Here is a 26092-nt window from a genome sequence, read left to right on the forward strand (position 1 = left end):
ATGGTCACTCATTCAAGTGCTAGCCAAGCCCGATAGCGCATAACTTTGGTAATCCTGTGGAAACTTGTGTTACCATTACAGCAAGACTTTTGACCCCATACTTACCACAGGTATGTGAAATTATTGATGTTGTTCATTCTGTATAATAATTGTATTTCCATGCTTATTGAAAGTTAGGCAATGCTTCCTGTTCCCTACGCCAAGTTTAAAGTGCACTTTGTTTCAAAAATCGCAGTTGTTGTCCCTTTCTTTTTGTGGCTTTATCAGTTACACACTAGTGCAGTTATAGTGTACTTAGTGAAATCTTTTAATAGAAGAGCATATTGCAAATTCATGTAATTTAATGCAGCTTCAAAAGATACGTAATACCCACTAGTAAAATAAAATGAACTAAAATTTCCTACTAGATGATGTAAAAACATTGTTTGAATCTCTCTCTCTCTCTCTCTCTCTCTCTCTCTCTCTCTCTCTCTCTCTCTCTCTCCTTTTCTTTTTTTAGGTAGTTTATTTACGTTGATGATTCATCTTTCATATTCCCCTAGTAAAGTATGATGGATAAATTTGAATGTGATTAACTGTGATGGTATTATGATTTAAAAAAAAAAAAAAAAAAAAATTATCAGACTGAAATTTAATTTGTCAAAATAATTGTAATCTGCAGAATGTTGTAAAATAGGTCTAGTAGTTTTTTTGAAAAGCTATAAACACAGTGGAAGTTACTGAGTTGAATTATATTATGAAGTAGTGCTTATTTTTAATAGTATGGAAGCGTGTCCAGAAAAACGTGAGAGAAGTGGGTCAAAATGAAAATGCAGACAAGCAATGAACTAGTTAAAATCTAATACTTGAGCAGGTTAATGCATAAGAACAGAAACTGAGTGAACAGAAAGTGATAATAGAAGTAGAGCAACATTCGTTGGTGGGGCATTTAATTCAGTAGAAAGCCATAAGTGAACTCAGGCAAGGAAAGGATGTGATTAGAAAAATCTTTTTTTTTTTCCAAAAGTTATTGGTATAAAATGTGTAACAATGCAGTCATATCATGTCAGAAGTTTGCTTGGATTGTGATGGTTTATAAATCACCTGTTATTAAGATTAGACCTCGCTGACATCCATTAAATGCCCTAACGTCGTAGATTATGTGTTTCTATCATAATCTTCTTCCATTGTTTCAGAAAAGTTATACGGTTATTAACAGTTATTTTCTTACATAGTGGGGAAACTTCTGTTACACAAACTTGAGGCATTGCCATACTGACCAGATGTGATTACCGTATTTACTCGAATCTAAGCCGCACTTTTTTCCGGTTTTTGTAATCCAAAAAACCGCCTGCGGCTTAGAATAGAGTGCAAAGTAAGCGGAAGTTCTGAAAAATGTTGGTACGTGCCGCCACAACTAACTTCTGCTGTCGAATATATGTAGCGCTACACAGGCATGCTTTGCAGGCACAAAGATAAATACTGGCGCCAAAACCTCTGTGTCAGTAAATAAATTTAAAAAAAAAATGTGGAAGACGAGCTTTTTTCTCCGCCCCGAGTTTCGACCACTGCATTTTCATACATTATCCAACAAAGTAAATACAAATTCCGTATTGTTCATCTTCAAAAGTAGCAGCATTTCAATGTACTATGAAAATCCGACTGGCAAGACTGTTTGGGATGTTTGTCAATATGGCCAACTCTACGTTCAGAATTTTTTCCTACCTGTGAGAAGGGATGGTTGCTAATAGGAACTTTTGTGAATTGTGAATCACATGAAGTATTCTCTTCACCATAAGAATAATACGAATATAAACATTTTGCCATATATTCTTTGCTATTGCTATCTCATTTAAATCCTGTCTGCCTAATAAACTACGAAACTAGAGTGAGACAACAGCAATCGCGGAAGAATATACATAGCATGTCATGTTTATATTCGTATTATTCTTATGCCTTATGCGGAAGAATATACATAGCATGTCATGTTTATATTCGTATTATTCTTATGCCTAATAGTGATACAGTCAGAAATGAAGCATGGCAATTGACTAGATTTTTAAATCTAAGATGACTCTAATTTCTGTGCAGAATGTAACGTACTAAAGAGGCGTCTGCAAAGATTTTCAAATAGAAATTTTTTTTCGCTAAACTCGCGTTCAGAAATCTTCTATCATACGCAGTCTATTATTTGGTGCTTGTTGATCATTATCAAAGAAAGCATCATTGCAAGTAACAACAAATAGCAGTCTCTTGCCATTGTTTCGCTAATGAGACGATTCCTCTCTTCTTCTTCATTTTTTTAAGCAGCGGTAGCGCGCACAAAAACAAGCCATGCCACGAGCGGCGACAGGTCGTAAACACTCATTATCAGAATGCAACAAACAATCCATGACACAGTACAGTTTAACAATCCCCAGCGTATCAACTTGTGCAAGAATCCTAAAGCCTTGTGCATTGTTGGTATTTTTGTGTAAAGAAATTTATTTTTGTTGCTATTAATATTTGAAAGGCTGCTACATTTGAAGATGAACAATGCGGAATTTCTAGTTACTTCGTTGGATAATGTATGAAAATGTAGTGGTCAAAACTCAGGGCAGAGAAAAAAAGCTAGTCTTCTACCTTTTTATAATATATTTACTGACGCAGAGGTTTTGACGCCAATATTTATCTTAGTGCCTGTAACGCATGCCTGTGTAGCGTTACATATATTCGATGGCAGAAGTTGGTTGTGGCGGCACCTACCCACATTTTTCAGAACTTCCGCTTACTTTGCACTCGATTCTAAGCCACAGGCGGCTTTTTGGATTACAAAGACCGGAATAATGCACGGCTTAGAGAAGAGTAAATACAGTAGGAATTTTTACCACAAGATTAATAGAAATCTCATTTTGTGAATTTGCTTCAGTTGTTACAGGGAATTGGCAACTTTGTAGTTCAGCAGATGAAAGGATAATCAGCAAGCTTAATTTAAAAGTTATTTGTTCCCTGCCTTGTAGTACACTGCACCATCCAAAACGTAGCCCCACTGTGAATGCTGTTCTCGAACAAGAAATGAGCTGATTGACCTTCCTAAAAGCTGGAAATTGGCCTGATTACTGTCAGCTGCTGTGAATCAGCATATTGGAAGAGCTCCCAAGATATATTGGAAGAGCTCCCAAGAATCGTGTATCTGTGATACCTTTACTAGAGGTACCTCAAGTATTGTCTTCTTCTGTGGATCATGTCTCCTGTGTAGACAGTACAGGATCTGTCATTACTTGTCCACTTCACTGTGATTGGCGTGTCAGTGGTAGATTAGGCATTATGTACAAGGTGGACAGGGACCAGGGAGGACTCAGGGTGTTGCACAGATCCCCTTTATCGACAAGTTTGAGGTGCTGTCTTTCACTAAACTGAAACTGATACAGTAAGACTGACTCGACGTGTTTTGGGGAAATCTGTATTGTCTTTGGCAGAAGGTGGCAAATGCAAAAGGATAGGGGTCTATTAACCGTTGGCAGTTCAAATGTACAGCGAATGATGGTACCCCTTAGGGAAATGGCAGCAGGGAACAGGAAATGGCACCAAGTGCACTCGGAAGCCTCATTCAACATGTTGAAGACAGTATTCTAGTAGCCATTGAGGGAACAGGTTGCAACCAACTGCAGATTGTGGTGCACGTTGGAACAAGTGATGCCTGTTGTCTGGGCTCCAAGGATATTCTCAGTTTATTCCAGTGACTGGCAGAGAAAGTTGAGAATATCAGCCTTGCACACGGAGTTTCAACAAAGCTAACATTTTGCGGTATTGTCCCCAGAACTGATCGTAGCTGTTTAGTGCTGAGTTCAGTGGAAGGATGGAACCAGATAATTTGAAGGTTCTGTGACAAGCTAAGCTGCGACTTCCTAGACCTGGCTATTGGGTTGAGAACTGTACTGGTCCCTCCTAAAAGGGTCAAGTGTGCACTACACATCAGAGGCTGCTACCCAGGTGGCTGGCTGTGTGTGGGATGCGTACAAGGTAAAAAAGATTTGGCGACTCTCCCTGCAATCCAGATTATGATAGTTGTAGGAAACCCAGAAGTATCAATGTAAGATCAAATGGCTCTGAGCACTATGGGACTTAACATCTGAGGTCATCAGTCCAATGTAAGATCAAAAGAGATGTTTTCCCACAGGTGAGAGTATTAAAGTCCTAGTGGTAAACTGCTGAAGCGTTCACAATGAAGTGCCAGATTTTGAAGTGCTCATGGAAAGCAGTGAAGCTCACTTCATACTAGGTACAGAAAGCTGGTTGAAATGTGAAGCTGATAGCAGTGAGATTTTTAGGGAAAATTAAATCTATATTGAAAGGATAGGCAAATGGAAATGATAGTGTTGTATGTCACAGTAGTTGAGAAACTCATATCCATCAAGGTAGAAACTGAAGCTGCATGTGAGATTGTTGGACAAGACTCAGTATCAAGGGTGGGCATGAAACAATAATTGGATTGTTCTATCACTCACCAGACTCATCTTCTGACATAACCTAAAACTTCTAAGAAAACCACAGTTCACTTGTAAGTTCCTCAATCATACTGTAATAATTGGTGGAGACTTTAATCATTCAACAATTAATTGGGAAAATTATAGTTTTGTTAGTGGTGGGTGTTATAAGATATCCTATGCAACTTTACTGAATGTCTTCTCTGAAAACTACGTAGAACAGATAGTTAGGAACACAGCTCCTGATGGAAATATATTAAATCTAATGGCAACAAGTAGACCTGACTTTTTTGAGGATGTCCACATTGAAACTGATATCATTGATCATGACCTATTTGTGGCAGCAGTGATTACCAAGGTACAAATGACAACTAAAACAAGTAGAAAGACACACATGTTCAGTAAACTAAATAAAAAGTCAGTAGTATCATATATCACAGAGAACTTGAAACTTTCAGCACAGGGAAGGAACATGTAGAGGAACTCTGGCTCATGTTTAAAAGAATAGTTGACCATGCACTGAATAAATATGTACCCAGTAGAACAGTTCATAATGGGAGAGAACCTCCATGGTACACAGTCACTGTAAACAAACTTCCAAAGAAACAGAGATTACTGCATAACAGGTGTGAAACAAAGTATAGAGCCATAGATAGAATGAAACATGTTTGGCTCTCAAGAGAGCAATGCATGATGCCTTCAATTGCAGAATATTGTCAAGTGATCTTTCACAGAACTCAAAGAAATTCTAGCCATGCGTAAAGGCTGGTAGTGGCACTACAGTTTGTGCCCAGTTACCAATGAATAAGATACGAATTGAAATTGAGGGTAGAGAGCTTTACTCCATTTTCGACTCTTGCTTTACAAAGGAAAACCCAGGAGATTTGCCCCAATTTAATCCTTGTACCACAGCAACCTGCAAAGATGAAGGAAATAATTGTTAGTGTCAGTGGTGTTGAGAAACAACTGAAATCATTAAAATTGAGCAAAGCTCCAGGGCTAGTGGAATCCCTGTCAGATTCTACACTGAATTTGCAGTTGATTTAGCCTCTCTTCTAATTATAATCTATGGTAAGTCCCTCAAACAAAAAACCATGCCCAGTTTGTGGAAAAAGGCACAGCTCACACCTGTCTACAAGAAGAGTAGTAGAAGTGATCCACAAAACTACCATCCAACATCCTTGTCATTGATTTGTTGTAGAATGTTAGAACATTTCTAACGTGACACAGCGAAAGCGTGGATCAAGGAAACTGTATAGATGCAGTATTTCTTTATTTCCAAAAGTCTTTTGACCCAGTACTGCACCTACGCTAATTGTCAAATGTATAATCATATGCAGTATCAAGTGAAATTTATGACTGGATTGAGGACGCCTTGTTAGGGAGGCCGCAGCTTGTTATCTTGGCGACAGATGAAGTAACTTCGGGTGTGCCCCAGGAAAGAATGAGAACCCTTGCTGTTCATGTTGTATGTTAATGACCTTGCAGACAATAGCAAAATCAGGCATTTTGCAGATGATGCAGTTATCTACAATAAAGTACTACCTGAAAGAAGCTGCATAAATATTCAGTCATATATTGATAAGAGTTCAAAGTGGTGCAGAGATTGACAATTTGCTTTAAATGTTCAGAAATTTAAAATTTTGCACTTCACAAAATGAAAAAACTTAGTATCCTAACCATACTATCAGCAAGTCACTGTTGGAATTGGCGAACTCAAATGAATACATGGGTGTAACACATTGTAGGGATATGAAGTGGAATGATGACATAGCTTCAGTTGTGGGTAAATCAGGAGGTAGACTTTGGTTCATTGGTAGAATACGGGGGAATTGCAGTCAGTATACAAAGGAGGTTGCTTGCAAATCACTTGCACGACCGGCTGTAGAACATTGCTCAAGTGTGTGGTACCTGTACCAGGCAGGACTAACAGGGATCGTGAACATATACAGAGAAGAGCAGCAGGAATGGTCGCAGGTTTTTTAATCCATGGGAGAGAGTCACAGAGATACTGAAGGAACTGAACAGGAAGACTCTTGAAGATAGACATAAACTATTCTGAGAAAGTCTATTAACAAAGTTTCAAGAACCAGCTTTATATGATTACTTTGGGGATCTACTACAACCCCCTAGGTATTGCTCACACAGGGATCGCGAGGATAAGGTTAGAATAACTACTGTACGCACTGAGACATTCAATCAATCATTCTTCCTGTGTTCCATAAATGAATGGAACAGGAAGAGACTCAAATAACTGGTACAATGAGACGTACCCTCTGCCATGCACCTCACAGTGGTTTACAGAGCTTAGATGCAGCTGTAGGTTTAGACGGGTAATACACCATTGCCTCATGGAACTAAAAGTCATTCTGCTGCTCTTCTCACATTTCCATTTAACACATGGCCATATGGACACATTAAGTGTCCTTAATGTATCTGTGGGTATTTACTTCTCATTTCAAAGTAACAGATGGCAGTAATAATTCTATCAGCATTTGCCTGATGAGGGAGTATGCTTTGTAGCAGTGTGTGACATCACACAAAGTTTGTATTGGTAATGTAACATATTCAGTTTTAGCAATATAGCTCTGTATCCATGCAAAAACTGAAGAACTGCAAATAAAACAAATTTTACAAATTGATATTACACGATGCAAACACTTCTAAAATCTATTGAAATGTCTCTATCCAATTAGACTCGGTGTAATATCCTCGGTTTTATTTCATATTACCAGTTATTTACAAGACAGTTGAACTGACTGCAATGTTTCACATTTGAATAACATCAGCATAGCAGCTTTTCATGATTGGTAGAAGGCTGTTATCAGGTCAAAACCTCTGATGATGCGACATCGAAAGTGGTTTACTTTGTAGGAATTGTAATCCTTTATCATTTGATGATAATCGTCATTGCTTGAAACTGGCCAAGAATAAATTGTTTCCATACCACTGGAGCTCTTCAGAGCTGTTTACTATTGTGAGAATGTGTGGAGATCTACATATTCACGATGTTTGGAATGTGTAAAATGATACATTTCATGTTTTTTAATAATTTTTATACTGTATAGTTGCAATTGTTTGATAAATATTACAACATTTTTTCCAATTTGCATTAGTTATACTACTTGAAACGCCAGTTGACTCAACATCTCCGTACCTAATTACACTGGAGCAACCAAGAAACTGGTAGACGCATACATATTCAAACACAGATATGTAAACTGTCAGAATATGGCACTGCAATTGGCAACACCTATATAAAACAAATGTCTGGTGCAGTTGTTAGATCAGTAACTGCTGCTACAGTGGCAGGTTATCAAGATTTAAGTGAGTTTGAATGTTGTTACAGTCAGCGCACGAGCGATGGGACACAGCATCGCCGGGGTAGTGATGAAGTGGGGATTTTCCTGTATGACCATTTTAGGGGTGTACCGTGATTATAAAGTATGTGGTAAAACATCAAATCCCTCTCACTGCTGCGGCCAGAAAAAGATCCTGCAAGAATGGGACCAACAATGACTGAAGAGAATTGTTCAACATGACAGAAATGCAACCCATCTGCAAATTGCTACAGATTTCAATGATGGGCCACCAACAAGTGTCATCATCGATATGGGGTCTTGGAGCCGAAGGTCCTCTCATGGACCCTCGATGACTGCATGACACAAAGCTTTAAGCCTTGCTTGGGTCCATCAGCACTGACATTAGACTGTTGATGACAGGAAACATGTTGCCTAGTCAGACGGGTATCGTTTAAAATTGTATCTAGCGGATGGATGTGTACGGGTATGGAGACAACCTCATGAATGCATGGACCCTGCTTGTCAGCAGGGGACTGTTCAAGCTAGTGGAGGCTCTGTAATGGCTTGGGGCATGTGCAGTTGTAGTGATATGGAGCCCTGATACGACTGTAAGAGGTGACACGTAAGCATTTTGTCTGATCACCTGCATCCATTCATGTCCATTGTGCATTCCGATGGACTTGGGCAATTCCAGCAGGACAGTATGATACTCCACATGTCCAGAATTGCTACAGAATGGCTCCAGGAACATTCTTCTGAGTTTAAACACTCCTGCTGGCCACTAAATCTAGCAGTAACATCATTAGACAAACCTAAAGAAAAAAAAAATCATTAGACTTTAAACCCAAATAGGAAATAACCTTTATCACACGAAAAATAACTCCCCAGCCGTGAACATTATTGAGTATTGCATGATTCATGGTGTCAATTCCCTCGAGCACTACTCCAAACACTATTCGAGTCCATGCCACGTCATGTTGTGGCATTTCTGTGTACTCGCTGGGGCCCTACGTGATATTAGGCAAGTGTACCAGTTTCCTTGGCTCTTCGGTGTATTTTCTAATGATGTATGTGGTGCTGTTAGCTTAGGTGTTAGTGTGGTATTGGCAACTCCAGGAACAGTGAAATTGAGTGAGATAATTCAGAAGTAAAATGGTTATCTAATTATCAGTGAGATCATGGTTAAAGTGAGGTTCTGCCAATCCAATATTGACTTTATCTTCATGCATAATATGACATGTTTCAATAAACTATATTATGTCAGATTTTCTTCACCTACATACGCTGCCCTCTATAAGTTTGGAAACACCCAGTGATTGTGGACAATCGAAAGGAAATACATTATAAAATTGCATTTTACTGTTTTTTTAAATGTCTATTATGCTCAAACAATACATTGGTAAATGCAAATATTAAATTTTAGATTTCTCAAAATAGCCACCCTTTTCTTTAATCGCTGCCTTGCATACTCTCGGCAAGCAGTTGGTCAATTTTGCCAGTGCGTCAATTGGGTTTAGTCTCCATTCTTGCTGCAGGACCTTCCACAAGTGTGTCCTGCTTATGATTCCTCGTTTTCAGATCTTCATGTCCACCTCATCCCATAGCAGCAATTTCTGAACCTCCAGAGAATAGTGACTGGCGGAGGTGTATGTTTTGGGTGGTTGTTTTGCTGCAAGACAAACCCCTTCTCAATCAGAAGCAAAGCAGATGTATTGACATGTTGCTGTAGATTGGCATGATAATCCTTTTGTTCATTTTCCATCTACTTTCATCAAATCTCTTACTTATTCCCACTAAAAGATCCTCATACCATCACAGAGCCCCCTCCAAGTTTCACAGTTGGAATTAGGCATAGGTGATTCACACATTCATGGGGTGAACAGCTCTTAAATTTTTGGTATTTACTTCCAAATATTTCAAACTTGGGTCCATCAGTGAATAAGACTCTTTCCCAATCCCCTGCTGTCCAACGTTGGTATGTTGTAGTTCATTGAAGTCTTTTCTTCTTGACAGAGCACAGCAATGGTTTCCTTGCAGCTACAGAATCCTGGAGGTTGTTTTCTGCCAGACTGCTCCTCACTGTTGACTCTCGTGTATCCGTAGTTGGGTTTAGCTCGTCAGTCAATTCAGACAGTTTTGAATCTATTACCTTTACCAGTCACTACCAAATACTTTTTCTGGTGTTCTGATATTTTTCTGGGTGCTCCTGAGAGAGGACAATCATCATAGGGGCCAGTATTTCAATGTCATTGTATTGTCTTGATTAGTGGTGTAAAATTCCTGGGGATATATAAGTCGGTGCAAATACCCAGGAGAAATGCCTGGGCAAATGTCCAAAATTCATAAATGCCTAGACATTTAGGCATTTTAAATACTGATAAGCAGTACTATAAAAAAAAGAGGCAAATATATTGTATTGGAGAAGGTGTTTTTGCAACATTGCTTCTTTAATGTTTGGGTAAACAAGTTGAAAAATCTGCCTCAGAGTTAGGGGAGAGTTATTGGGGAAATAAATTGGACTGTAGACACAACTTTTTACATCTTCAATGAGGGCAGGTCTTGGAGTGGTGCATAGTAAGAAAAGAATACAACACTCAAGTGTAAAAGTAATTTTTGAAGTAAAGTATAGTTTATATTAAGCAGCTAGCCTGTAGGTAGTACCTTTACTTATACTATACTACTGCAAAAAAATTAAATATTGCCAGTCAGTTTTTTGATCTGAAGTCAAAGAATCATGAAGTTCCAGCTGTGCTTCAGATTCTCCTTAATCTGACTCCTTGCTGACCACTGTGTTCCTTCCAATTTTGTCTTTGCTTGGACTTGTCAGTATGGACTTTTCCTTGGAATCATTTTTCGTGGTGTCAACAGGCTTGTGTCATGTTCCTGCTCCATTCATCAACTTCCAGTTGTAGGAGAGGTAGGTTAGTTTTGCAGCTATCTGCGATATGAGTCTGTTGCTTTTTTACTGTGGATCCTGCTGAAGGAACACTCAGCAGCAGCAGATGTAACTGGTGTGCCCAGAATTTTTATGACAACTTCTGCCAGTTCATTAGTTCCTCTTAAACCTCACCACCACAATAAAGAATGTATGTGATGATTTTTATCTTCCTGAGGGTGAGTACTCACTCCTTCACACACTAATTGTCTGGATCAAATTTTCCTTGTTTGTCCCTGTAATCCACCCAGGGGGCTCACCACTCTTTGCTGAGTTCGTGCTTGGCTACCATGGGACCCAAGCCTTTACAGCATCTTCTGTGCTGTATGTGTATCCTCCTGCTATTCTTTTTCTGCTTTCTTGGGGAACATGTCTGGGATATTATTTTTGGGCATGTGTTCTGAATTTTCCGTAGCCTGACATCAGAATAGTCCCTCAACTGCTTCTTTTCTTCTTCGTTCCTTGCGCAGTCAGTCAGTTTGTGTAGAACTGAGCAATACCGATATGTATGTATATGTACAATAATCACACAGTGTAACAAATTTGAACTTCTTGTCTTGCCGTGAGATGAAAGTAGATGTTCTTTACTAGATCACATATGCTGAGTGCGAAAATGAAATCGGAAATGTTCCATCACATACCATTTTTTCTGAAAAAGATACGCCACATTTACAACTTTCTGTGTCAAATATACTACTTTCTACAATCTTGGAAACGACTCAGTAGCAGTACAGGAGGAATCTGCAGTAGCTTAATATACAGATCATGCAATAAGTATTTCCTTCTTATCCCATCCAGTAAGTCTCCCCTGACCCATGGTACTGGCTGACTCTATCCCGTTTCGTAGACTTTTCCATTCCTTTTCCTTCATCCCTCTTCCTTCCCCTTCAACCCTTCTACGTGAAGGAGGAGCCACTGGCTCCGAAAGCTTGCCTAATTATAATCTCTTTTATGTGTGTGTTCTGCTGCCACTTGGTGAGTAGATCTTTTATCTATCCAATTACATTATTTAAGTCAAAAGTAATTGTTTGTATTATAAAACATAAAATAAAATGAGAATGGTATGAAAAAGCTGAGTAAAGCTGGATGTACTTAACAGGTTAGAAACTTTTCCTGAAAACTTTCTGTTTACGGGTAGGTGGTGAAACTTCTTGTAGGAGTGTCCAGCAGTAATTTGCCAAAAAATTTGGCAACTATCTTCCCTTATATCATCTTTCCATGATGGTGACATCTTGTTGAAATCACTCAACATGTTTGTCACTCATGTCTCCAACATTAGGTGGAAGAAATCCAAATGACAATGAAGGAAATGTAATTTCAGAGACATATTGCACCCCATAGCCTTGCAACAGATCAGTATGTGTTCTGTCAGTTCCCTGTAATTCTCAGACATTGCACTTCCCAAGAAATTGTAGCATACATCCTTAAAAGTGAGGCAAGCTGACTTCTCAGTATCTGTCAGCTACTGTTCAGAGGTAATACCTTTCATCAAGTCACAGGTCTGAGGTCCAATGAAAATTCCTTCTTTAATTTTTGTAGTACTAATTGCTAGAAATTTAGAGAGTAAAAATCAAAAACCCTGGCCATCTTTGTCCATTGCTTTCACAAAATTCTCCATAAAGTCCAGTTTCAGATGGAGTAGTGGCAACAGCAAACTGTGTTTGTGAACTAGAGGTTCATGTGACACATTTTTTTCACCTTAATTGAAAATTTCTCTCAAAGGCCACTCTTTGACTACATAATGGTCTTTCATTGCCCTACTTACTATCCCAGTGACAAGAAACAGCAATATCTGCATTCCCAGTAGTAGTCCCATAACTTTGGGATCACAACAAATTTTCCATTTGTGATTTGAATAGCCACGTACTTCAGGAGTAGTGCAGTGTTATCTTAGTTTTCCTTTAACTGAAGGGAAAAAATAGGTCACTGGTATCAAAAGTTTCTTGTTTCTGTTACTTAAGAGAACCTGTAAGGAAGGTGTAAATAGATGCCAATCTTGTGGGTTGTAAATGGCCCTAAATTTTGTAAGCAGCCCATTTATGCCATTACAGTATACCAAATTCTGTCATTGAGAAAAGTAGAAAGGCCATGATGTCATTTACAGACTGTAATACTATTGTTTGGTTGTAACATGGTCTTTTCTTGAAGACAAGACCCAAGTAATTCTGCTTGCCTCTTTGAAAGTTTAGATATCTTAAAAGACCATTCAGTTCTGCGACTGTGGTTCTAGACGTGCTGCAGATGGTGTGTACTCCTCAAGATCTTCATGACCTACATGATCTTTTGATTTCTCGTCATCATTGTCTGTTTCATCTTTGTGTCCATTATGTTGGTTGTTTTAGAATCAAAGAGTGTCAGAATGTGGAACTGGGTGAATTGCAGATTCCAGATTTTGACTAAAAACTGTATGTTTTAATTTACTTGAGATTCCTTTTACTTTCGTTAAACAAAATTAGCTATCTGTAATGTGGTTTCTAGGTTCCCCCCACAGTTGTGGTATGGCACATTGCATAGCTGGTTGGGTTCCATGCAACCAGCCTCTTAAATAGTGGGAGCAATGTGGGCAACAGTCCTGTGGTGCCCAACATTTACCCTCAACTAACTTTAATTCAAAATACAACTCCTTTGCCTTTTTGACAATTGGTGAAATAGGATTTCTGAGACTTAGTCTTAAACTTGCTATGCACCTGGTAGAAAAGATTTGGTGAATTAACACAAATCGTAGATGTTGCTGAGTATAAGAAATGCAGGAACACCCACAGACAATATTCTTTACGTTAGTGATGTACACATGTCAAGAATCAATAATGTGTGGTTACATACTGAAATAATCATTGGTCGATATTCAACTGACCGACGCAACTGCAAATCTCTTTACCTACCCCAAGTGGCTATCTCCTTTGCCCCTCCACTCCCACCAATAGGCAATAATATTCCTAAAATAACGGAATGTTATAAGCACCGTGACAACATAATGCAGCCAAGTGCAGGTAATATTGTGTTTCCAGAAGAACGTTTAAATGATTGTGAATGACAGTTTCACCATTGTCATCAGGGCAACCACATATTTTTGTTCTGTGACAAATTTCATTGTCATGCTGTGTTATCTGTACAATACTGTAAGTGTCATTAATAATTGTTATTTGAGCATACTATTCTGTATTCTAACCAGTAACTCACGTAGATCCATTGTAATACACAACATGGTGTTTCCAAATTTATGGATGGTAGTGTATGCTAAAACTTCCAACAGTGAAAATTTGAAGTTTTTCTACATTAAATATTGCACTTGCCTTCCAAAAAATTGTAATTTGAGTCAACTGTCAAGAATATAGACATTATTTTTTGAATTTATTATTATTCCAGGACATCCGCATAATCAAGAAACTTGGTGGAACAGTTGAAGATTCTGAACTGGTGGATGGTATGGTTTTTACACAGAAGACAGTGAATGTAAATGGCCCAAAGCGTGTGGAGAAAGCCCGTATTGGACTCATTCAGTTCTGCATTTCTCCCCCTAAGACAGATGTAAGTAGTTACAAAACCTGCTTTACACAAAATAATGAAATGGCATAGAAATTTTTTTCTATGTTTTTGCCCTGAATGATGATTGTTATCACCTCTTAGTGGAACATTTTTCTTGGGCAGAAAACAAGGAATGCATTTTTTTTTTTTTTTTTACAGCTTCCAGACAAGGTCATTTTTAAATTATTGATGACATATTGCTTCCAGTTTGAGTTACATTAATAGGCAGCCACTATGATTTACTATGTTGTCAAGAGTGATGTGTAGTTTTATCATATTATCATGCAGAGAGTGGAAAGATGTGTGGGTTTTTGACTTCTGAAGGATAGAAATCAGTCTCAAGTTAATTTCACTGTGACGTATTGAAGAGGTTTCTTTTTGAGAACTGTGTAACAGTGCTGAAGCACTCAGATACTGTCAGATGGTATTACTGAAACCTCACAATATTGTGATAGAGGTAGACATTTATGTTGTCCATGATGGAATAACCAAAGCAAAGACAATGCCTAAGAAACTTCGCAACACATACAGTGAAGGTATCAGTGCAGTTATGAAACTGTTGTTATCACTTAAAAGGAAAGATTGCCTGATTAAAAACAATCATATGCCATTTTTTTGCAGAAAAATTTGATCTGTTTGGTGCATATTCAATTTATTCTGAAAATCGGTCCTAATTTCGATTGTGGTCTTAAAAAAATTAAAATTAAAAAAAAGAAAAATGCTATGAGACAATATGTACATCTTTGCAATCTACTTTATTTTGGATCTGTGGTTGGCAAGCACAACTTTTTTTATTATTTTAATTGACAATTGCTGTGGTGTAAATCTTAATTTCAAAAAAATATGTATGATACATTATCTTTTGACTGATATAGCATAATTGCAAAACCTTCCCTGTGTGTTTTCACCATCTTTTGTTAGATAAATAAAATTTAAATGTTAGTAAATCCAATTTGTATGAGGTATCGTGTAAGCTTTATGCAAGCTGATCAGCTATTGCATTGTCAATGGGAAAAATTTATCCATTTCCAAATTTCTTTTTTCATGCCCATACCTTGCAAAGAAACTACTTTTATGTACTTAATTTGTAAGTCATGTAATCAAGGTCTTGCTACCATTACCATCAATCAAAATCCATAGGATATGAATCACTGTTTCCATATTGTGATACTCAGGTGCTATAAATTTCTGTTCTGGTTCACACACTGTTCTCATAAACATGAGATGGACATTATAGTCTAGAACTTTCTCGTATTGAGTTAAGAAACATGACAGCCTCTGTTACTAAAATCACTCCAAGGGATCAACAGATCTTTTGTGGATGTGTGTGTGGTATGCAGAGTCCCCGAGCTATAGCAGCCTTTGTTCTTTCCCGTTCTGCTGTACCTTCCCCTTCCTTTTTTGTCCCTGCCCTTATTCCACTCCCGTGGCCCTCTCTTGGTGTTCTTATTTATACTGGCCCGGCTGTTCTCCTGACTTAGTTTCTTCTTGCAGTTTTGGTTTGTCTGTTTTTCCTCCTCCATCTCTAAATTTGAAATCTATAGTGTGAGCCAGATGAAGAACAACTCCCTCCCTAGTGTCTTTGGCATGGGTTCCTCTCCTCCTCCTCCTCCTCCTCCTCCTCTCCTCTCCTCTCCCTCCCTTTCTTTTTTGCCCCCTTCTCATTCCTCTCCGCCATAGCCCTTTTGCCTTCTTGCTAGGTCTCCAGCTCGGTAGCCAGTTTGTGTGGTGGAGCTGTTATGCACCCATCTCTGGCTGAGCCTCCTGACACCACAGGGATCACACTGCTGGTACCTTCACTGTGAGCACCTCGTGAAAGCCTAGGAGTGTAGTTTTTCGGGGCATCAGAACTGGCAACAACCGTCATGCTAGGCAGCTGTTGCTGTGGGTGGGTGGTGCCCATGCCCAGGGTGGGAGCCCCTGATCAGAGTGGATGGTATCAGGGTGGACTTTTGGCACATGAAACATGTTAAACTCTCTGGCCTGTGAATAGTTCACTCTCAGTTCCTGTTTCTGCCTCCCCACCCACTTTGGCTACCCTCTGAGGGTGGCCAGGCCCACCAGCTTGGGGTGGAACCCTTTCCACAGTTCCTGGTCTGTACCAGGACTGACAGAGACACTTTTGCCATCTCCACCCACCCCACCCCCTTTTTTTTTTTTTTTTTTTTTTTTTTTTTTTTTTTTTTTTTTTTTTTTTTTTTTTTTTTTTGTTTTGTGGAATACATTGAGGACAAGTTTCGTGAAGTTCAGTCCTCAAGCAAGCTGAATCTGGCCACCTCCTTGTAAAGACAGCTTCTGCCAATCAGCCGGCCTCCGTCCATGCCTGCGACTGCTTAGGAAACATTCCAGTGAACATCATTCCTCAGGTCTCTCAATATGACACAGGTTGTAACTTGGCATAGAGACCTTCTCCTAGAGTCCGATGAGGAACTTAAGGTTATTCAGGAACGATTTAGTGTTATTTCATCCAGTGTTTCCAGAGGGGCTCTAAGGACAATCCTGTAGACACTGGCAATTTCATCCTGGCCTTTGAGGGGCATACTCTGCCCGAGGTGATCAACGTAATGGTATACAGATGTGACACCAAACGATACGTTCCATCTCCCATGCATTGCTTCTGTTGCCTCAAGTTTGGCCATGTGCTCTTGCGAGGTGATGCCACTCCCGTCTGTGGTGACTGTGGCCACCCTCGTCATGTGGAGAACCCTTGCACCCCACTGCCTAACTGTGTAAACTGCTCTAGTCTACATTCTCCCCACCCACCGGAGTGCCCAGTGAATACAAAGGAAAAAAAAATCCAGGAAATAAAGATCCTTGACTGTCTCAGCTACTTTGAGGCCAGGAAAATTTTGACAGACTTCACCCTGTGAATATTTCATCTACCTTTATCTCAGTTATATATTCCATTCATCTTCCCTCCTCCTTACGCCCATGTTGTCCCCCTTCCCTTTCCTCCCCCCTGTCGAATCACGTCCTTTCCTCTCATACAGACTTAGTTTTGTGCCTCCTCAATGATGGTTGCCCTACCTACTTCAGTGCCACTCATGACACCTATTCTGCTATCGACCTCATGGTCTCCTCCCCTGCTCTTGTGGCTTCACTATAATGGTCACCTCAGTTTGATCTTCGTGACAGTGACCATTTTCCAGTGGTTCTATTACTTCCCTGCCACCACCAGGAAGACAAGCTCTCACACTGGGCATTCCACAGGGGCAGTTGTCCTTCATATATGTCTGCTGTGCGCTTCATCACTTCTCTCTCAGATTGCTTTGATGTGGTTGTGCAAGATGTCACCGACGCTATTCTTCATGCCGCTGGCCCTGTGATCCCCCTATCCACAGGTCCCCCTCATTGTCAGCCATTACTGTGGTGCACCAAGGACGTAGCAGTCATTATCCAGGACTGCCAACAGATGCTACAGTGAATTAAACGACACTCTTCGCAGACCAACTTAATCGCTTTTAAGTGTCTCTGTGCTAAGGCTTGCTGCCTTATTAAGCAGAGTAAAAAAGACTGCTGGGTGTACTATGTTTCCTCCCTGGGGACATATGCCTCTTCCTCTTCTAGCCTTCTGGCCACCAGTGACAATCAACTGTCTAGGGTGCTCTGTGCACTGATCCATTGGTTCTTGCAGAACACTCCATGACACACTTTGCAACAGCATTGGTGTCCTCTTCCTATCCTTGTTACTTTTCTGCGGCAGAAACGACCTGTTGAGGAAACCCCCTGCCTATAATGAACGCTTCACTGAATAGGAATTCTTGCTGTCTCTTACCTCTTCACATGACAAGGCCCCAGGCCCATATTCATTCCACAGCCAGATGATCCAACACTTGGACGTTACACAGAAGCAACATCTACTTAGGGTCTTCAACTGCATTTGGTTCACGGGTGTCTTCCCCTCACAATGGCGAGACAGCATAGTTATCCCTGTACTTAAGGCCAGGAAGGATCCAATGTCTCTAGACCGATTAGCTTGACCAATGTACTTCGTAAAGTGCTCAGGAGGATGGTTATCATAAGATTATGTTGGGTACTCAAATCTCGGGGCCTTTTGTCCACCCCCATGCGGGTCCGGGGGTTAGAATAGGCTCGAGGTATTCCTGCCTGTCATAAGAGGCGACTAAAAGGAGTCTCTCACCTTTCTGCCTTCATAATGATCCCCTCTAGGGTTTGACCTCCATTTTTTAAAATTTTCCCGAAGAGCAAGCCAATTGGGGAAGGGCACCTTACATTGTGCATCGTGTCCATCATTTGTTGAGATCTTTAGCCCACTTTCTCTTCGTGGCATTGCAGTCCCGCTCATCTTCCATCTCTTGAGCGAGGACCCCTTCCTGGGTGCGATTTCCTCCACCCATTGTGCTGTTTTGTTTTCTGCGCCGACAATGACCATGGAATTATTTGCACCTCATATCCAGCACGGTAGCCAGTCAGTTGTGTTGGAGCTGCCATGTACCCTGTTGGTTGTAGCCCCCTGACTACACAGGGATTGCTCTGCTGATGCCTGTGCCAACTCTCCACGTACGCCAAGAAGTAGATGCTCGTCACCCTGGGTCATCAGGACTCCCGGCAAAGGCCATCCTACCAGGTGGCTCTTGCTGAAGCTGGGTGGCACCCATGGGGAGGGCCCCTGGTCGGAGTAGGTGGCATCAGGGCGGATGACATGCCATGAAGCATAGTACGTCATCTCTTGCTGGTGGTCTGCTGTCAGCAGTCTCCAAGCAGGCAAAGTCTAACTTCAGTGCTAAGAAATATGACCTCAAATTGTACCCCTCCCTGGCCACACCATGGGAGGAATGCCATGCTAATGATGGCAGTGAAGCTTATTTGCCCTGGTACCTCATATATACAAGAGTTGATGGGGAATATTTCATGTCCTTGAAGCCTCAGGTTTTTGTGGAGCATTTGGAGGTCAAGTTTGGGGAGATGGAGGGCTTGTCCAAAATGTGCTTGGTATCAGTCTTGATAAAAACAGCATCTTCTGCCCAGTTACAGGCATTATTCGCTTGTGACAAGTTGGGGGTTGTTTCTGTTACCATCACAGCTCCATAAGAGCTTAAATATGGTCCAGGGTATTATATTCCACTGGGACCTTCTTTTGCAGTCTGATGACGAGCTGCATGCCAATTTAGGGTGGTGAGGTGTTCATTTCGTCCAGTGCATCCATCGGGTTTCTAGGGATAATCAGGTTGCCACCGGTGCCTTCATCTTGGCCTTAGAGGGTGACACGTTGCCCGAGAAGTTCAAGGTGATGGTCTACCACTGTGACGTTGAGCCATATATCCCTCCCCCGATGCGGTGCTTTAAGTGCTGGAAGTTTGGCCATATGTCTTCCCGCTGTACTTCCAGCGTCACATGTTGAGGTTGTGGACATCAGTCACATCCCAATACTCCATGTGCCGCACCTCCCATCTGTGTCAACTGCAGGGAGCATCATTCACCTTGCAGACTACAGGATATTACAGAAAGTGAGGAAAATCGTGGAACATAACACCCTGGACCGACTGACCTACACTGAGACCAAGAGGAAATTTGAGCGCCTTCATCCTGTGACTACGACCACCTCTTATGCCACTGCTACGAGAACAGTTGTCACTTCATCAGTTCCTCGCATTCCTGTCACCTCTCAGAACCAGAAGACACCTGCCCCCCTTGACTGGGGGGGGGGGGGGGCATTTCTCTCCCTGTTGCTCCCACACTACCTATTTTTGGAGCAACCCCTCCCCCCCCCCCTCCCCAACCACGGGGGACATCACTCCCTACTTCTAAGCCAGAGAAGCGTAAGTCTTCTTTGGCTCCTCTGGCTAGGAAGGGGTCTCTTGGGTCACTCCCTGCCCAGGTTTCTGCTAGTGGGAAAGATGACACCCATCAGTGGCTGAAGAGTCCAAAAGCAGCTGGTCGTAGGGCTTCACGTTCATCCTCAGTCCCGGAGACTGAATCAGTAAAGTCCTCTCAGCCAGGGAAACCCAAGGAGCTGCGAGAGAAATCCAAAAAGAAGGTCCCCAAGACCAAGGGAATTGCGGTGGCACCCACACCACCGCTACCTACAAGCTCAGACACAATCGATATAGACTGCTCAGGCAAAAAGCCGGTGACAGCAGGTGATCTTGAGGTGTAAACTGCTTCATTGAATGTTCCATGTCTTCCCAGTCTCACGATGATGTCATCCTCCGGTGGAATTGTGGCGGTTTTTTCCACCGCCTGGCTGAGCTGCGGCAACTGTTAAGCTTTACACCTGCTTTCTGCATTGCCCTCCAGGAAACCTGGTTCCTGGCAATGAGGACCCCTGCCCTCCGTGGCTATAGGGGATAATACAGGAACCGTAGCGACTATAATCGAGTGTCAGGTGAAGTTTGCGTTTATGTCCTAAACTCAGTCTGTAGTGAAACTATACCCCTTTAAACCTCTCTTGAAGCTGTGCTGTCAGAATGACAACGTAGGAAATAACTGTCTGCAGCTTATATCTTCCTACGGATGGTGCAGTACACCTGAATGTATTAGCTGCACTGATTGACCAATTCCTTAAACCTTTCCTACTTTTGAGAGATTTTAACTCCCATAACCCCTTGTGGGGTGGTACCATGCTTACTGGCCAAGGAAAGATATCGAAACTTTACTGCCTCTTAAAAACTGGGGGGCTGCCACACATTTCAGTGTTGCTCTTGGCAGTTACTCGGCCATTGATTTATCACTTTGCAGCCCAGGACTTCTCCCATCCATCCACTGGAGAGCACATAATGACGTGTGTGGTAGTGACCACTTTCCAATCTTCCTGTCACTGCCCCAGCATCAGGCCCACAGACACCTGCCCAGATGGGCTTTAAACAGTGCGGATTGGGAAACTTTCACCTCTGATGTCACTGTTTAATCTACCCCATGCGGGAACATCGATGTGATGGTTGAGCAGGTGGCTACAACAATCATTTCTGTGGCAGAAAACATGATCCCTCGCTCTTTAGGGTTCCCCTGGCGAAAGTCACTGAAGCAATTAAGGAGCATCAGCGAGCTCTACAGCGGCATAAGCAGCTCCCTTCCCTGGAGCACGTCATAGCCTTTAAACGGCTCCGTGCCCGCATTCGCCAGCTTATCGAACGACGGAGCAGGAGTGTTGGGAGAGAGATGTCTCGACCATTGGGTGCCATACGTCACATTCCCAAGTCTGGGCAAAGATCAAATGTGTTTTCAGGTACCAGACCCCAACAGGTGTTCCCAGTGTTAACATCAATGGCATGTTATCTACTGACGCAAACGCGATTGCTGAGCACTATGCTCAAGCCCCTGCGTTCGAGAATGTAGGACTGCCTGTCTTACCTTCTCTGTATGCAGACAACTTCTGCATTTCGTACTGCTCCACAAGTACTGGTATTGCTGAGTGGCACCTATAGGGAGCCATCCGCAAGGTGCAGTCATAGGCTCTAGCCCACAGTTTACAGTTTTTGGCCACAAAGTCATTTGTTATGCACTTCTGTCGGCGTTGTGCCATTCATCCAGAACCAGAACTTTACCTTAATGACGATCCACTCACTGTAGTGGAGACATATCGATTCTTAGGACTGGTTTTCGATGCCCGATTGACTTCGCTTCCTCACCTTTGTCAGCTTAAGCGGAAGTGCTTGCATCACCTCAAAGCCCTCCACTGCCTGAGCAACACCAACTGGGGTGCAGATCGCTCTACGCTGCTGCAGCTCTACAGAGCCCTTGTTCAATACTGCCTTGACTATGGGAGTCTGGTTTATGGTTCGGCAGTGGCCTCAGCTTTGTGTTTACTCAACCCATTGCACCACTGTGGCATCCGTGTATCGACAGGAGCTGTTAGGACGAGACCTGTGACCAGTGTCCTTGTGGAGGCCAAAGTCTCTCCATTGCAGGTTGGGCATGTACAACTGCTGCCCAGTTATGTTGCACACGTTCGTAGTTCTCCTGCGCATCCAAATCACCATCTCCTTTTCCCGCCCACGGCGGATCAACTCCTGCATCGGTGGCCCAAGTCAGGGCTTCCAATTGCAGTTCATGCCCAATCCCTTCTTTCCGAACTGGAGTCCTTGCGTTTACCACCTACACTTGAGGTCCATTCACACACACCTCCATGATGTTCACCTAGGCTGCAGCTTTGCCTGGACCTTTCACATGGCCCTAAGGACTCAGTTAACCCCACAGCTCTCCACTGCCACTTCCTCTCGATTCTTGACATGTACTGAGGCCATGAAGTGGTTCACATTGACGGCTCGATGGCTGATGATCAGGTCGGCTTTGCATGTGTCCATGAAGGACATATTGAACAGCATTCCTTGCCCAATGGCTGCAGTGTTTTCACTGCCGAGCTGGTGGCTATATCTTGTGCTCCTGAGCACACCCGTTCATGCCCTGGGGAGTCGTTTCTGACTCCTTGAGCAGCCTACAAGCTATCGACGAGTCCTACCCTTGTCACCCTTTGGTAGCGATCATTTAGGGGTCAATCTATGCCCTGAAACGGTCCAGTCGTTCAGTGATGTTTGTCTGGACTCCAGGTCACATTGGAATCGCAGGCAACGAACTTGCCAACAGGCTGGCCAAACAGGTTACGCAGAAACCACTTGGAGATCGGCTTCTCTGCAACTGACCTGCATTCAGTACAAAGCCGCAAAGTTTTGCGGCTTTGGGAGACGAAATGACATAACCTCAGCACATACAACAAACTATGTGCCATCAAGGAGACTACGAGTGTGTGGCAGTCCTCCATGCGGGCCTCTCGCAAGGACTCTGTGGTTCTCTACCAGCTCCGAATTGGCCACGTTTGGTTGACACACAGCTACCTCCTGCGCAGTGATGGCCCACCTCAGTGTCAGTGCGGCACCTGGTTGACAATGGCCCATATCTTGGTGAGCTGTCCTCCTTTGGCTGCCCTGCGATGGACTCTTCAGTTACCAGACTCGTTGCCATTAATTTTATCTGACAATGCCTCATCGGCTAATTTAGTTTTACATATTATACGTGACTGTGGGTTTTATCATTCTATATAAGTTTTAGCGCATGCCCTTTGTCTGTTTGTGTTCTCCACTCTAATGTTTTAGGGTGGATGTTTTAATGTGTCGCAGAGTGGCTGGCTTTTCCTTTTTATTCTCATGGTCGGCCAGCCATGGTCATCTGCCCTCTTGTTTTTACCCCTTCTACTGGTTTCTTGCTTCTCTGTGGTATTCTTTTCGTGTTTTGTCCATGTTAGTGTTGGTTGTCCTTCTTCTGGTTCTTCCGTTCTCCTGTTATTGTGTTGTACGTCTCCTTTCTTTTCTTCTTTCCCTTGTGTAATAGTTTTACCGGGAACAAGGGGCCGATGACCTCGCAGTTTGGTCCCTCCCCCCACCCTTTTTTAAACCAACCTACCTTTTGTCCACGTATCAGTGTGGCTTCCAGGAAGGATGATCTACAGCTGACCATTTACTCAGATTGGAAACAGCAGTCCTGTTTCGTGGTCTTCTTTGACCACATAAGGCGTATGACATGGCTTGGCACCATCACATTTTAATTATCCTCTATGATTGGGGCTTTCATGGCTGCCTTCTAATTTTTATCCACGAATTTTTATTCCACCACCTCTCCTGGATTAGAGTTGGCACCCCTCTGCTCCAGGAGAATGGTATCCCACAGGGTTCTGTGTTAAGTGTCAGTCTTTCTCCTCACCATCAGTGGGTCTTTGGTTACCCCAGCATTGTATGCCAACGATTTTTGCATCTGGTGCAGCTCCCACTTGTTAGTATCTGCTGAATGCTGGCTCCAAGGCATCATCCAATGGACCTGTGCATTGGCACTTTCCCATGGCCCCGTATTTCTCCCTTCAAAACATGGGTTACTCATTTTTGCCATTGATGCACGGTATATCCAATGCAGAATGTTATTTAGGAAACCAGCACTTAGAAGTCCCATTTCTTTGGTCTTCTTTGTGATAGAAAGCTGATGTGGCTGCCCCATATTCGCCTCCTGAAGACTACCTGCATGCCGGACCTTAATGCTCTCTGCCTCCTGGCCCATACATTTTGGGGTGCAGACCGTGCTACTCGTCTCCATATTTATGTGCTCTGGTTTCTTCCAGTCTAGATTATGGTTGTCATGTTTATAGCTCAGTGGCCATTTCCACTCTGAAACCTGTTTTTCAGTATGGGGTGCATATGGTGGTGATTCCCTGACCACCCTCTGTACCTCGCCCTCTTTGCAAATGAGGGACTTTTTCCTCCTGGTATCTGCCCTTGGATGGGATTACTGATTGGACTGTGTCTCACTTTCCCCCGTCAGGATTGCTGTTGCCACTCACTGGAAAGTACCTCGTGCATTTCCTCCTGCGTCCTCGCCCCCCTTCCTCGTGCCTAGACAACTGATAAGGACTGACCTATTCCAGGGTCCTAAGGTCTCTGTTGTCCCTATGATATATCGGTGTCTTATATGTTCCAGGGTGCTACCGTCTTCTACACTGTTGTTTCTAAAAAATAGATAAGATGGGATACACTTTTACATCTCCTACTGCCATGGAACACCATTTACTGCCAGGATCATGTAGTGTGTTCACAGCAGAGCTTGTAGCCATTAATAGATCCCTCCATTTTGGTATTCAGGCCTCCCTCCACAGTATTTTAATATGTACTGATTCATTGAGCAGCCTGCAGGCTATAGGCCAATGATACTCTCTTCACCTTTCCCTTTGGTCTCTGCTATCCATGACCTTCTCTCTGTCCTTGGCTGTGCTGCCTGCTCAGTTGTCTTTCTCTAGGTCCCAAGTCATGTGAGCATCTTAGGGAATGATCTGGCTGACCACTTGGCTAGAGAGGCAGATATTTAACTCCCCATTCCCTCCTGTGATTCCAGGTGTAGATATGCAGACCCACATGAAATTTCTCTTTGCCCAAAACTGGTATGATACCTGGTGCAGTACTGCTCTCAGTAATAAACTCTGCACAGTCAAGGAGACTACTGCAGTTTGGCACTCTCCCTTCTGCTTCTCTTAGTAGTAGTCCACTGTCTTATGCCATCTACTCATCAGTCAGACCAGATTCATTCATTGTTTTCTCTTGCCTGTGGAGCCAGACTAACAGTATTCCATATATTGATAGAATGTCCCCTTCTTTTGGCTGCCCGTACTAATTATAGGCTTCCAGATTCAATGTCTTAATATTAGCAGCTGATTCATGGTTGGTTGAAATGGTCTTCAGTTTACTAAATGAAAGTGGCTTTTATTTTCAGTTAAAATGTTTTGCTTTACTCTTGAAGCAGGGACAGGGTGGTTGTGGTTGGAACCTCTCTTCAAGTTTTGTGTGTCTGGAACCCACGACCACTCTCCTTGCGAGGACCTCATTCTATTCATCTGTTTATCTGGTTTTTAGGTTTGGCTTACCCTTTTCTGCCTTCTACTTATGAGTTTTTAACTTCCTCACTTTATAGTTTGACTCCTCTGACTAGATCTGCCCACTTTTAGCACACACATCTATCTTATGCAAATTAACTTTTGAATCACAGGACTGATGACATCACCATTTAGTCCCATAAAACCCATAAATCAATCAATCAATCAATCTGTTAGTGAAACAACCACTTAAGAATTCTGGTTTGCAGCACCATTGCTCCCTTATGCTATTTTTGATGGAGTATTAAGGCTATACTTCCAAAAAGAAAAAGAAAAAGGAAAAAGTTTGTTGTAGATGTGGCAGTATGGCAGTGTGAATCCTAATTTTTTTTTTGTCGTTGAAGGAACAACCACTTTTAAAATTAACTGAATTTCAATTAGTGCTTTGCAGATGATAAGCAGGAAACATTTCCTAAGATTCTGCAAAATTACATTTATTTTATTATGGACCAGCTTTTGGCTTCTTACGGCATCTTCAGGCGACAAACGAAGATGCCTAAGAAAGCAAAAACCAGTCCAT

The 26092-nt window shown here is 42.2% G+C and overlaps 1 protein-coding gene across 1 annotated transcript in view; it reads left to right on the forward strand.

The window, feature by feature from the left end:
- The window catches only part of LOC126091869 (T-complex protein 1 subunit delta), a 109243-nt gene that overhangs the window by 46312 nt on the left and 36839 nt on the right, over positions 1–26092 (forward strand). Inside the window, exon 6 of the mRNA XM_049907153.1 lies at positions 14049–14210. Coding sequence (XP_049763110.1) covers positions 14049–14210 — 162 coding nt within the window. The remainder of the gene's footprint in view (positions 1–14048; positions 14211–26092) is intronic.

Source organism: Schistocerca cancellata, chromosome 7 (assembly GCF_023864275.1).
Source record: "Schistocerca cancellata isolate TAMUIC-IGC-003103 chromosome 7, iqSchCanc2.1, whole genome shotgun sequence".
Taxonomy (NCBI): Eukaryota; Metazoa; Arthropoda; class Insecta; order Orthoptera; family Acrididae; genus Schistocerca; species Schistocerca cancellata.